The following is a 14,978-nucleotide window of genomic DNA, read 5'->3' as shown; positions in this document are numbered from 1 at the left end:
TGATAATTAATTTTTAATTTTTAAAATTAATTTTTATTTAATGATTTTTTAATAGTGTTTATAGAGTAGAATGGAGAATATTCTTTGTACCAACAACACACAAGGTTGTATAAATACGTGAAGATAGAGCAGTTCTTGACCCCAATGTTTCATCCTTTCACAATCTAAACCTCTTCCAGCTCCATCTTCTGAACCTACCGTTCAAAACCAAAAAGTTTCTGAGACAGAGAGAAAGCGAAAGACAGAGAAAAGGTTGGATCGAAAGGTGGCAGGAGAAAAATGTGGCACATGTTGGTGTTGGACGAGGAAGAGAAGGAACTGGGTCGGCAAGAAGCCCCAGGATCATGCCCTTATTGTGGTGGGAAGGTTGAAGCCATGGATGTTGAGATCCAGTGGAAATTTTGCTTCTTGCCCATGTGCTTCAAGATCAAGAGGAAGTTCTTTTGTACTTCCTGTGCCAGACGTTTAGAATTGTACTTTTGAACCACTTCTCATCATCATTATAAACATCATTTTATATAATACACATAACCTCTAGCTAGATTTTGGCCATGGAGAGACAAACAAAAACACCCTCTCTCTCTCTCTCTCTTTCTCTCTTTCTCCACCTTTATATCACAAGCTTTTCTTTTCACTGGTTGAATTTTGAGATTTTGACCAAGATTTGCATGTAAATGGATTGATTTATGTTTAATTGTGTACCCTCTTTCCCCTTCCTGTAAACTCATATTTATCCTGTTCAGCAATGAAGTTTAATTTTTTTCCTTCTTTATTTTGTTGTTTGGTTACTGTTTTTTTTTTCGATTGAAAACAAATGATCAGTGAAATGTTGTGTTAGTGATTGAAGTGGTTTCTCAGTTTATGTTGATGATGTTAGAACAGTGAGTTTTGGTAACTGAATAATTGGTTGATGAGTATTTTTCTTCCTTTTTCTTGGAGGAGACACTGATTAAAAATTGTTGATGAGTTTAATCTGAGGCAGAAAACATGTTTGGTTTTAAATTGAAAGACACTTTTCATATCTGTGTGTGAGGATTTGATTTGATGGCTCAACAGCTATGGTTCCTCCAATTGCTCTTAATTAAACTTTTATTTATTTATTGCTATTATTTTTTTTAATAGAATAATATTTTGAAAATGGAAGAAAACCGTAAATGGTATTTGAATGATAGTTGAATATTTAAAGCATTTGCAGAGAGTAGCAGTCATTTCCATAGGTCCATCATGTCTGCTGCTTCTGATCTCAGAGAGCATCTTCTGTAATGGATGAGACGCAATTTACGCCAATCGATTAGGGTTATAACACAATAATTAACAACGGCACCTAAACGTAAATAAACTTTTAATTTAACTCTAATCTAATCTAGTTTAGACTAATTAAGAAATGTAACGTTTTTAATGGACCAATATTTTTTTATTTGAGTAAATCAAATGATTTTTCTTTTATTAAAATAAAATAATTTTATAGACTAATTATCAAAATTAATATAATTTTAAAAATAATAAAATATATAAAGTTAGAAGAAAATCATTAAATAAAAATTAATTTTAGATATAAAAAATAATTAGTTGTTATAATGACTAAATTAGAGATATTGATTTCTAATTAAATAGTTTATAAATTAGTATCTACTTAGCTATCAAAGTTTCTGCTACCAAATTTATAATTTAAATAATTGGTAGTTAAAACTTTTGTAGCTAATTAGATACAAATTTAAAAATTATTTAACAATAATATAAATTAATTTAGAAATTAAAAATTATTTTAAACTCTAAAATATTTTTTAATAATTATTTTTAATTTTTAAAATTGGTTTTTATTTAATGATTTTTTTTAGTGTAAGTTATATAAATTGACACGATTTTATTTTAAAAAGATTATATGTTAAAATAAAACAATTTTAGTATATTTAAATTGAAATTAGATGAAATTTTTTTAGTATTATTAAATGTTAATTAAATTTGTGTTAGCTAAAATTTGATTAGACAAGATCATATTAAGATGACACTATTTACTTATTTTGATTTTTTTTAATTTTTTAATTTTAATAATTAATCTATAAAATTATCTTAATTTGATAAAAAAAATCCGAATCATAAATGCAGGTAGGTAGAGTGGGACTATTATTATTAGTTATAAAATAACATTTCTAAATCCTTATTGAAACGTACACTCTAAAATCTTAATTAAACTGAAAGAATTCTACATTGACTGATCTATGCATTCTATGTAAACATAAACAATATTTATTTTTATAGCAATTGTCTTACAATATATGTTAAGGATTGTTTTGATTAATTGATAATCTAAGAAGTTTTACATTAATGAAAATATTGATATTAAATTATATATTAGCGTATGGACGGACACATAATGATAATGTTTCTTATTTTATCTTTTGGATTAGTTTATTTAATAATAAATCATTGACATTTATTCCAAATTTATTTTGTATACTCAAAAGCTTTGTGGATAATCCTTTTTTTTGTTTGTATGATTAACGTCAACTTCATTGTATTATTTTAATTCACGATAAGAGAAAGTCACCCCACAAATTTATATGACTATAGAAATGTTTGACCCAAAGAATATATTTTGACTTGTTCGAGTTTATTGTTAATTTGTTGGATTTGGGTAACGAAAGTAGAAGAAATAAAAAAGATGTTTTTAAAATATTTAGGGTTAGACAGAAAAGGTAAATAAAATTTTTGTATGGGGCAAAAAACAAAAGAAAAAGGTAGACAAAATTATATAAATATTTCAAAATATAAAAATAAGAATAATTTAGTATTTAATTTTATTAAGTAACTTTCCTTTTCTTTTATCTTAACCTTTTTTTTATCTTTCCCTTTCTTATTCATTTTTTTTATACTTTCAAACGAACAAACATATTTAACTGATAAAATAGGTGGATTTCATAGTGCCATTTGTTTTTATATAAATTTCCATCCATATGCACACATTAGCTAGTAGAAGGATTTACTTTCAATTTTTTCCTTCTATACACTATACACTACAAAAACATCATTAAATATCAACTAATTTAAAAATACAAGATAATTAATTATTATATTAACTAAGTTAGATATTATCCATCTTTTTTCATACATTATGTGGCGTTTATTATCTGGAACATGTGTAGTAGGTGGATGAGAATTCAAGCTATGTTACAAAATTCACTAATAAGCCATTTCTTGCAGTTTAATTGTTCTCAATTAAGTCAAAAACAAAATAGTGTGTGAAAAAAACTATGGATTACTATTGTATGGAGTATATGCTGAGGATGCTAGGATAGATGTCGAGGAGGTTTCACATATGGCACAACTCAAAGCATGGAATTGCATGAAATATACTATGCCATGTTTTAATTATATTTTTTCAAATTGGTACTTATGTCCGATTCAGTGTTTGAAGTGCATCAGGCAGTACTTACGGGAGTAAAATTTGATTAATGAATTAGTGAGATGGTAAGAGTTTTTGTTGATGGTTTTATGTTCATTTATCTGCACTTGAACTGGTTGTGGGCTGTGAAAGGTAGGTTGCAGGTTGTTTTGAGAAACAGTCTTTTGGAGCGGTCAAGAAATGTGACTATGTGCAGAAGTTACTTGGCTTATTAGCATAGGGAAGCAATTGGTCTATCATTTTCTCTTGAAGAACCAACGCAAAGACACGCAAAGACACGGTCTGATGGTGTTGTTTTTTGTGGCTACCAAACATTGTCTCTGCAAACCTTTTATCGTCCACAACATGACCATGTGCTTCATCCACTAATTATGAGATTATTGATTTTGAATTGAAAAGCCAGAGAAATTATGTTGCTTAAATGGGATGTGCAATTAGATGCAGGGCAGATATTTGCATTGCTAGTACATAATTCTAATATATGCCTTTCAATATTTTTTTGCTCTGTTGAAAGATATTTTGTATTTACTCTTTTGTAAGGAAGAGAAAGGCCTTCTTGGGGGTTATATAGGTGCAAGTGTGTTGTATGGGTTGTTTATGTTGGTGAAACAAGTCCTATTAGGTTATTAAAGGTAGTTTTTTTTAATAGGGTTGGAGTATCCCTAAAATTCTCTCATTTATTAACTTTTTTTTCCAATAAAAAAGTTAGATACTATTTTATAAACATAAAAATTATTGGTATATAAAATAGTTTCTATTATTAATACAAATTTATAAAATAGTTTATAAATTGATATCTAACATTAGTTACAAAGATTTTAACTACTAATTACTTTAAATTCTAAATTAATCTTTAATTATAAATTAGTGATTACTTTAAAATCTAAAATAGTGTGTTTGTTGTATTAATAAATACTTTGAACACATTGGTATTCGTGCCCGACCTCCAACAAATGAAATTGTGTTACTTTTTAGAAGTTAGTATATATTAGGTCTTATGTGATCAAAATTTGATATAAAATACGTAAATTTGAATTTAGGAATGTCGATTTTGTTTAGACTAGATGATATTACAATAGTTTATAGAACACATGAGAAACCTATTTTATCAATTTCTACGATACATTAAGCTAAATGATATTGAAATAATTTATAGGTTTCGTTTAATTTTACTTATTACTCATGGATTTTATGTTTCAAAATTATTAACACTTGAAATTTGCAATACTTTTTTATATAATTCATTTCATTATATAATTTCCCATTAAGTTATATATTATCAATTTATGTTTTCATAGCGTCTATACAATAAATATCATATACACAAGTTGTTTAATTGAGACAAACAATAGAAAATAAATAATTTCTTTTAAAAAAATTGTGATATGACAACTACCGTAAATACAACCATCATCATATATAGAGATTACAACAATGTTTTTTTTTACTAACAATCATCGTTGTATGTGCTTGATATAACGATTTCAACCATAGTGAAAAGTTTTGTTTTCAACAACAGGTTAGAAATCATCATCAAAATTTGCAGAAACCATCGTTAAAAGCATATTTTGCAGTTGTGACATAATGTTATTATCATATTTTTATTTATTTATTTAAAATAAATTAAAATGGTAATTTTAATATTTCAAAAGTTTGAATTATTTTGTGTCCAATACTATTTACACTATTTTATTTTATTTTAAACTATAATATAAAAATGATTAATAAATTAAATAACTCTCCCTAGGCTTTAAATTCTTTATTTAAATTTTGAAATAAATAGTATTTATACTCATTATTTTGTTAAAAACATTGATAAAAAGAAAAATTTGAATACATTGTTTAAATTTGAATATTGGTAATAATAAGTAAAAGGTGAAATGGCAAGGCTTATTATTGTATGGAAGAATATGGTTAGTATTCCATACGTGTGCGTGTTCTTAAGGTCAACAAAAAGACCAGAGAAAATGACATTCAAGAAGACAGAAATAAGCAACTTTGCCTTTTCTTTCTTATCTGTAATAGTAATTTGGATGTTGAAGTAGGAGATTTCATGGTTTCTTCTAATGAATCTTCATTCAACCATTCATCAACCACGTGTGTCAACTTTTTTTTTTATCATATTTCTGAATTTTATTATTTATTTTATTGTTAAAAGTTTCAATCAAATCTTTTTATTTTAAAAAATAATTCTTTAGAAATATAACCAAGTTTCTCAATTTTTAAAAATGGCCTTTTCTATGTGGAGATTGATGGAATTAATTTTATAAATTTTCACTTTTATATATCATTTTTGGTTAACTTGTCAAATTTTAATTTTTTTATTAATAAAAAATAAATAAAATTAAATGAGACATTTCAGAGATATCCCATTTCTTATACGGATATTTTACTGGTATCCCTATCCTTATATAAAAAGTGATTAAGGTCAATTTAACCCACATCTGATCTAAAAATATGCTTTAAATTCTACAAATTCTCAAATCAATTCTCAAATAAAAAACATTTAAATTCTACAAATTCCCAAATCAATTCTAAAATGAAAAGCATGGTAAGCCATAATTTCAATAAACTTTACATAATTACAAGTAAATCACTTTTGATTCTAATTAGTTCAAGTAGTCTTAATAAATTAAATTATGGTACAATACAAAAGGCTTTTTATGGAAAGAACACCTAAAATTCAAACCACTTTTGCTCTATATTTTCTTCATGAGGGTCTCTTATCAGTGTACTCTTCTTCTACTTCAAAAACTAATTGATGCATATTTACATATTTTAACCATTAGAACTTCAAATATATAAGTTAAAAATTTCATATTGAATAATAAATGAAAAAAAAATAGTTGCATATATATAAAAAATCTACAACCACACATAACCTTATGATTTTGAGCTCAAAATAAATTGTGTTATGATTTTTTATATGAATTGTTCTTTGCTCATTAATATATTTTTTAGTTTAATTTAAAAAAAAACATTTAAAGAATAGTTTGATGTACTATTTAAACTTTTATGAAATCTGAAAAAAAATATTTACAAAATTATATTTTTTTCACTATTCTTCTTTGAAGGCATTTACTTTTTTTAAGTGAATTTTCATATTTCTAACATAAAAAAAACGAATAAAAGTTGTAAAATGTGTTGTTATAAAGTATCTACTTTTACAGATGATTTTCAAAAATAGTAACTAAATAACTAATTCATATTTATATCATTACTCGAAAATAGTAACTAAATAACTAATTCATTAGACGTTTTCTCTCTTTTTCCTCAATAATCATCTCGATTGTTTTTAATATATTATCACATTTTTTTATATATATTATTGTCTTTTATTTTACTTTATTGAAATTAGATCTAGTTTACTCTTCTATTCAATTTTTGCTGATTAAAAAAAACTATTCAATTCTTTTACCTTCGTTTTTAATATCTTTATATTATATGCATTACATTACAATTAATTTTTTTAATTAAGTCAACTTAATTAACTTTTATCTTTTTATTTTACAAAGTTCTTCTATTTTTTCAGTCAAAATTTCAAAATCCAAACCATTGAATTACTAAAATATATACATCCAGACACACACGTGTATATATATATATATATATATATAATTAATTAAAAATATATACATAGACACATATATATTAATAAAAATTCTGAAATGTTAATAATTTTAAAAATAAACTTTAATTCTTATAATAATCTCCAAGAAAATCATCAAATAGAAACCAATTTTTAGATACCAAAATAATTAGTTGTAAGAGTAATTAAATTAGTGATATTTTAGAAACTAAAAGAAATTGGTTTCTATATTAGTTTATCTTATTGTTAAATATTTTATAAATTGATATCTAATTAGCGATCAAGATTTTAGAGATCAAATTTAGAAACTAAATGATCAAATTTAGAAACTAAATAATTGGTAGTTAAAAACTTGGTTGCTAATTAGATACCAATTTAGAAATTATTTAACAATAATATAAACTATAATTTAAAAATTAATTTTTTTAATTTTTAAAATAATCTTAAATTTAGTTAATATTGCAGCTAATTATTTTAGTCTCTACAAATTGGTTTACGTTTAATGTTTTTCAAATTAGTTTATGTTTCTACAAATTAATTTATGTTTCATGTTTTTTTTAGTGAATAAATTAATTATGTTCATTTAAATCTATTATTTAAAAATATAATATAAGTTAAAATTGTAGAAAATTCTAGAAATTTAAATAATTATAAGTTGTTTAGATATTTAAAACATATTTTCAATAAAAGAAAGGTAGATTTTTTTTTTAAATTGCATAGTCTGTAATAAAAGTGAATATATTATAGTTGGACAGGTTCTTCCGGTGCAGGTGTTATCTGGTATATAGATTCTATTCATCCTTGCAAACTGTGACAAGAATAAACTTTCAAAACTAAACTCATCTTATACATAGGGAAATTACTTAATAAGAGTCTTAATTTATTTTCAATACCTGATAATTGACCTAGAAATCATGTTTAAGAAAGAACAGAAAGTGAGAAAGATTAAGAAGTGAAAACCCTAATTCATTGATCACTCTAGGGAAGAGTCGATCTTACAGAAGGAACGGGAGAAAGCCAATATATCATGAGGTGTTTCAGCTCTTTCTTTGTCACCACCAGTAACCCTTTTGCTCACTGTATCACCCTTTTCTTCCTTGTTACTGTTCTCTGATCCTGTTTTCATCTGTTCTTCCTTCTTCACCTCCTCTCTCTTCTCTTTATGTGCCTCCATAACTATAACCTCACTATTATGTCTATGGATGTTGGGTTGTGAAAGGACAATTTGTGACTGCACATGTCAAATCTTTGAACTTCACCACCACAATTTATGGGTACCCCATCACAATGGGACAACAACGTACTTATCTTTTGAGTTTTTAAAAGGATGGTTTGTGGTTACACTTGTTGTGTCTTGGAGCAGGAACTACTGCGTGTCATTCTCTGGTGGCATCTCACACTGAAAGTAACATGACAGGGGGCCTCAATCATACAAATTGGAAATGATAAGAATCACCAATTCATGCATGCCAAACCACAATTTATGTTCATACCAAAACCGACCTATATAAGTTATTTGGAAGAACAAAATTCATATTAGTGTTTTTATTAAAAAGATAAATTTAATTTTATAAAATATATTTATAAAATGAAATTTATATTTATTTAAATATTATATGGACTTTTAATGATTTTGATATTATATTAAAAAATATTACATTAACAAGTGGATTTTAAGTATAGTTTAACTTTATATAAAACAGATTTATAAAATAGTGTTTACACTCCACTTATATATTATACCTCTTTACGCTGAAATCTTTCAACTTGTGCGTGAGACTATATATTTATTAGTGAACTGATAACGATCTGATAGGGATAGTCTGATAAGTCCAACAAATCTTGTTAGGATATGTAAGGACCGAGAAAAATAGTTTTAGAATAGAATTGGTATAAATAAAACGACATATGAATATTTTATTATTAAAGTTAAAAGAGCATATATATAGAAATTTAGTTATTCAGGTTTCATTTTAAAATAATCATCATCTCCTTAAAAACTCTTTTTTTCTTTAAAATTCTAACATCCTCGCTCATCAGTTTGACAATCGGAATTTGTCATTGGACTCCTAGCAGTGAACTTTATAAGATTGCTCGATCAAAATCTTAGATAGAGTAAGTTCATTCTTGACTCATTTTCCTTTGAGTTAATTTTGATTTGGTTAAGTTTGCCTCTAGTTAATCTTGCATGTGATTGTTTTTCCTTAATCTGTGATGATCGTGTATTTACACGGGAGCAGATGATGTTACAAGTGATAGAGTTTCTCACTAAGAAGATTATGATGAAATTTTTTATTTTCTTTTGAATATTTGTTTTAATTTTATGTACATATTTAAAGTCCTATGAAAATGGATATGTTTTGAAACACTATATTAACGAATTGTAGACATATTTGTATTATGTTTATATATTTATTTTGATATTTCAAACAAATTATGATTATTAGATATGGGTAAAAATTTAAGGATGTTATGGGATAAGTTCTAAATGATTCTAATACCATATTAAAAAGTGAATTTTAAGTCTAACTCAACATTATAAAATCTGTTTATAAAGTAAAATTTGCACTTACTTAAAACTTAAATATTATGAAATGTTCTTATATCTATTCGATGTGAAATCTTCATCAATGATGTTTCACAACTTCAGAATAAGTGTGATTCAATATGAAGTAATAACTGTTATAATAATAAGTAAATTTTATAAAATTGAAAGTTCTGAATGTGTTTGCTTATTTTATTTTTATTTTTCTCAAAATGGTGTAGATTTTAAATAATATATCAAATCAAGAGGTGCAGATATTTTCCTGATTCCTACTGTATTTTAATCAAATGTTCTATTATTGCACACTAAATGAGAACCATATATGCTTTTGGACAATATCATATAAATTAACAATGATGTTAGCTTTTAAAATGCACTTGAATTAAAAGCAGAAGAAGAACAATTAAGTGATAATAATGTTTTGCCTATGATGACTATAGCGACTAATAGTTGACATAATAAGCATATAAAAGAATAGAAAGCAGAAATTTGCCTTCATAGATTAGATTTTAAGCAAAAAACTGAATTTGCAAGCAATTGACTTGCTGGTGAAAAGATAGGACCAACCGACACAGGTTGGACCATCCATATCTTTGTCATGTGATCTGTCACTAAACAAGTATCAGAAAAAAAAATACAGAAAGAATGTATGAAAGGAGGAAAAGCAGAAAACCAGATCATAAAAAATACCAATGAGTTGTCATCATGAGTAAGTGTAGGGCAGACATTTGGATTGGTATAATGACTCATCCCTCTCCTTTTATTACAATTTTATATATATATATATATATATATATATATATATATATATAATTTATTGAGATGTTCTCATAATCTATATAACATCACGAAGACGGAGATAAGTATAATCTCTAAAATGTAAGATATGACAATACAGATTTATATTTTATATAATTATAAATTATATAAATTGACAATAAAAATTTATGTGTACAAATATGTTTTATTTTATTTTTTTTTAAACATAAAGATGTTTTCATGACTGGTTCAACATAATTTGTTCCTTATTCTTATAATTACAATTAAAATTTATACAATAAATTTGAGTTTTTAGAAAATTAATGAATTTTAAAAAAAAAATTGTGTTACAATTGTATTAGAATTGTTATAAATTCAACAAATATTTTTTTTTAAATTGAACACTCCACCTATACATATCCTACAAGTGACATACGAGTATCGGTGTTCGATACGTATATCCGACACAGACACGTCATTTAAGATAAGTGTCTCAAGCTCACGGCTCATAACTTAAAAAGTAGGATTTATTTTGTTACAAGAAAACAAAATAGAAATTCAATAAAATCAACTAAATATATTATATATTATCTTGTTGAAAGGGATTTGTATGATTGAGGAATAAATTTAAAAGTAACACGGAAAATATGTATTCTCCATGACTTGTCAATTTCCATAAAATGTTTCATCCATGAATTAAAGTCTATCTTTATTTTTAAATAACTAAAATTGTAAATACTTCTATTAGTTATTATATTTATAAATATTTCAAACAATTACTTGTTTCAGTTGAGTGACCATATCAGTAAAAAAGTACATAAGATTTATCATTTTTCTTATTTGTAATAAAGTATAAGCACTTGGAGTGCTTCAACAAGTACATTAGTTACATTGATCAAAGTTATACAATCTCTATACTTTCAAACACAACAATTCCTATTTATGCCCCAATCATTTTATACAAAAAGTTGTTACCTATTTGTTCATGTTTATCCATGTGCAAGTGTTCTCTTTTGTAAATGTACCTATTATACTTTGTAGTACTAATAATGTTTAAGCTATTCTAAAAAGTTAGCAAGTTTTGTATAACGATTTGAGGTTGCAATCAACTGTTTGAGTGATGATATTGATATTTTATTTTTTTGGAGTTATGCAGGAATGATAATCTATTGAATGTTATAGGATTGAAACATCCTTTTTATATTTATTTAAAATAAAATTTATTTGATATTACAAATAATAAAAAATTACTATTCTACAATGGTTGGAGACGTAGCGTTAGTCATGTCCAACAATAAGATTGCACTTGTAGTGTCAGTCTTTTCTTTGACCAGTGAACACATTAATGAAATCATAAATTCTGAAAACTATGGGTTTGGTTGTCGTTATATCATAAATTAGATAATGATGTATTTTATTTTAATGTAATAATTATTTCTAAATTTCAAATGTTTTCAAGTTTAATCACCACTAAATGCAATGGAAAATCATTTTTAAAAACAAATAAACAAAAAAAATTGAAAACTCTAGATCAGATTATATATAAATTTAGGGTAATCTTCCGAAGAATAATAACAGGACTCTAATCTTTCGAATTTGCTCCAGAAATTGCCTAAACCCCGAATTGCACTATCAAGTATCAACCAAAATCTAATAACTAAGCAATGATGAATGAAATACCTCAATCAGCTAAACATTCAAAGTAATAAATGCACAAACAAAAAACAGTCTTGGCCTCAAAATTTATAGTAACAACCACATGACAACTAATTCATCCTTCTAATAAGCTCGTTTATGTAATCTTCCCTGTTGCCAGCGTCACCTCCTTCAACATAGTGATTTCTTTTCTTCTCCAAACCACCAAGGGGTGCTTTGAGCTTGAAAGGCCATAGAAAATTGTTTGCCTCCTTGAAGTGAGGTCCAACAGTCATGATCTCATGGATCAGATCTTCAATGCAAATGATCTCATGCTTCCCCAAAGTCTGGTATGAATATCAGGTCAGTGAAAAAACTGAGTAATACAACAAGCAATGAAAGTGTTTAAAGATGACTGTGTACTCCATACAGACCTGTTCAATAATAGAATTGTCAGTCAGAGCAATTCTCTGCTTGTTGACTTTTCCAAAGCCCCTCTTGTAGATCAATTCTTTTACACTCTTCAAATTAGGGTACCTGAAGTGGATTGGCAAATATTAAGAACCCATGGTGCAGGTACTGAACCATGATAATCAGAGGTGTTTGAAATTTTACATACCCGTACGTAACATATGGCTCTACCCTATGCAGCATATTCAAGGTTGCTTTGTTGACTTTAAGAAAGACGCCATTAAAAATCTGCAGACAAAATAAACACATCAATATAGCCATACTCCAACTTTGTTTAGAAATTCGGCAAACAGATAAGCTGGCCAGAATCAACATCAAAATTTAGGGAATAAGACGTAGTAAGGTAACCACTAAAGAGACCATATAAATGTCCAAATTAGGGAAATGGACATACAAAATTAATAGATTAGCAAAATATAACTCTAAAATCACATGTGTTTAAGTCAACATTTACAGTATAATTCAAAATATTTAGTGGATACCATAAACCTTCAAAATAAACAAATTAAATCTTACATCTTAAAAGTCAGCACATAAAGGTCCATGAAGAATAATTAGTGCCACTTGATAACTGAACAGCAACTAACAACACAACAAAAGAACCCACCCAATCGAAATGGTGCAGTGCATTACAACAGATAAAGAAGTAATATCTAGCACAAACTCACACCAACAGACTTTCACAAATGATTGAACATATTTCACAGCTCCGTTTCCCCAATTGGAGCACTGCTTCACAATGAAAGTGGTTTAGTACGATGATCAAAGTTCACCCTCACATAGTGAAAAGCTCGAAAAGGGTTTTGCAAACAGTGTTTGGTGGATGAAGAACTTCTTATAGGGTGCCTTGCAAGTAGCTTGATAGACAAAACCATAAGAACTTCTAATCTAATGATTCTGGCGAACCATGACTAACTTAGCAAGATCCATTCAAGAGGAATTACAGACTTGAATTATAAGCATTTAAGCCAGCAAAACGTGTAGAATTAGTATTTCTACAAGTCAAAAGTCCATTTTAAATGCTTCAACATTAAGCATGATATATGTAGAAGGATTAGTAGTTCAGTATATGACAAACCCACAAAATATAGGCTTTGTTAGAAAAAGAGCAACATGCATTTCCTTAGAAAGGCAACAAAAGAAACTCATTTAGAAAAATCACTATTGGCTCTTCTTGAGCTGCTTTGTCTAAGTTCACGGGGCAGCATTAAAAGATTCCTGCAATGTAACATACTTGCCCTCTCAAACACACAAACATCGAAAAGCTCAAATTACTATAGCATGTCTTAGACCAGGCATTTACACCCCTACTTTCTCCAACCAACGTGGTGTTACTTCTTATCAGCCACCGATTATGACCAAAACCAATAGCAGAAATTCACTAAGCGACCTCTAGTACAAATAATAAAAAAATCTAAATTTTGTAAATGAAAGCTACCTGTCTCAAACGGAGAAGCTGCAGAATCTTCCTTGTTTTGGGGTCCATGGCATTGATACTGGCATTTCAGAAACCTCATTATCAATAATAATAACAATAACAATAACAAAAATGAAAGAAATCAAAATATTGTAATGATATTTTAATATAGTAACAAATTAATAATTACCCACGAATCCTGATGATGAACAAGAGCTTTGTTTCGGGATCGACATAAAACCCTCCCTTAAGCTTGGCTTCACGCTTCAACCTAATTAGTTCCTTTTGCTGAAAACACACACTCACACAATTAGAAACGAAAAATATACTAAAAAACAATTTAATAATGCAATGATTTGAATTTGGCTTAATCACCTGCTCCTCGTATTCCTTTGCATACTGTTTGGCTCTGCTAAAAATCAACTTCCGTGTTTCGAACCTCTTCTTCTTTGCTGCTTCCAGGTTCTGCTTTTTGGCCAAAGCCCACTCCTCATTCCTTTTCTCCTTCTTCAACACCGATTCCGGAACCATGGCTTTTGCTTCCCCTTCGCCCATCCTTCACACAACAAGGTTTCAATTAATCACATGCGTATAGCTAACAGCAATCGAATGCAAATGCAAACAAATTCAAGCAATTTTGATCATTGATTCAGAATTAATCATTCATGATTCATCACATCACCAACAAACGAAAACATAGAGAGACTCACTCGATGTTCTGCTGCTTGCAACGGCCAAAGGGTCACTCAGCAGAGTTATCTCCGAGATTTATATATAACATAGGGTTTTCTCTCTTAGGTGCTGTGTTTACCTTTGTGGGCCTTTTCTTCTTTGCTGAATTATTGGGCTATTCTCCTTGGGCAATTACTTCCTCCACCTCATCAAATTTGAACCTACACCATTTTTGTGTGAATTGAAAAAAAAAAACTCTTAAATAAATTGGGAGTGTGAAAAAAAATACATTCCGGAACCCCTTTTTATTTAGATTTTTATAACACTTGTTTAGATTTCAGAATTTTTTTTTTCCAAAATACATTTTTAGATTTTATTTTCTGAAAAAAAAATCTCAAAACTTACTTTTTGCATTCTTAAATTACTTTTTCAAAATAAAATTTTGATTCTCGAATTTTATTCCAATATTTCATTTTGATAACATACT

The 14,978-nt window shown here is 27.3% G+C and overlaps 2 protein-coding genes across 2 annotated transcripts; one reads left to right on the top strand and one right to left on the bottom strand.

The window, feature by feature from the left end:
* The first annotated feature begins 130 nt into the window (after positions 1-130).
* LOC137822581 (uncharacterized) lies at positions 131-772 on the top strand. The gene has a single exon (XM_068627490.2). It carries the CDS (start codon positions 280-282, stop codon positions 481-483), a length of 204 nt encoding a protein of 67 aa, XP_068483591.1. The 5' UTR covers positions 131-279; the 3' UTR covers positions 484-772.
* An 11,041-nt stretch (positions 773-11,813) lies between these two features.
* Positions 11,814-14,667, bottom strand: LOC137820191 (large ribosomal subunit protein uL30w). Its single transcript, XM_068624113.2, has 7 exons — positions 14,530-14,667; positions 14,195-14,375; positions 14,010-14,107; positions 13,841-13,898; positions 12,551-12,630; positions 12,366-12,468; positions 11,814-12,278 (listed from the first exon to the last, which is right to left on the bottom strand). The coding sequence occupies exons 2-7, from the start codon at positions 14,372-14,374 to the stop codon at positions 12,063-12,065; spliced, it is 735 nt and encodes a 244-aa protein (XP_068480214.1). The 5' UTR covers position 14,375; positions 14,530-14,667; the 3' UTR covers positions 11,814-12,062.
* Between the last annotated feature and the right edge of the window lie 311 nt (positions 14,668-14,978).

Source organism: Phaseolus vulgaris, chromosome 9, assembly GCF_051622355.1.
Source record: "Phaseolus vulgaris cultivar YP4 chromosome 9, ASM5162235v1, whole genome shotgun sequence".
In the NCBI taxonomy this organism is placed as follows: domain Eukaryota; kingdom Viridiplantae; phylum Streptophyta; class Magnoliopsida; order Fabales; family Fabaceae; genus Phaseolus; species Phaseolus vulgaris.
The sequence above is the reverse complement of the archived record's forward strand: the minus strand, read 5'-3'. Positions and strand labels throughout refer to the sequence as shown.

What these genes read in the sequence shown, in the direction of transcription:
- LOC137820191 (XM_068624113.2), bottom strand. Translation starts at nt 14,374, where the DNA reads ATGGGCGAAGGGGAAGCAAAAGCCATGGTTCCGGAATCGGTGTTGAAG. An exon ending in TTCATCATCAGGATTCGTGG is followed by an intron (nt 13,899 to 14,009) that starts GTAATTATTAAT and finishes CTGAAATGCCAG; the next exon opens with TATCAATGCCATGGACCCCA. An exon ending in ACAATTCTATTATTGAACAG is followed by an intron (nt 12,279 to 12,365) that starts GTCTGTATGGAG and finishes TATTCATACCAG; the next exon opens with ACTTTGGGGAAGCATGAGAT.
- LOC137822581 (XM_068627490.2), top strand. Translation starts at nt 280, where the DNA reads ATGTGGCACATGTTGGTGTTGGACGAGGAAGAGAAGGAACTGGGTCGG.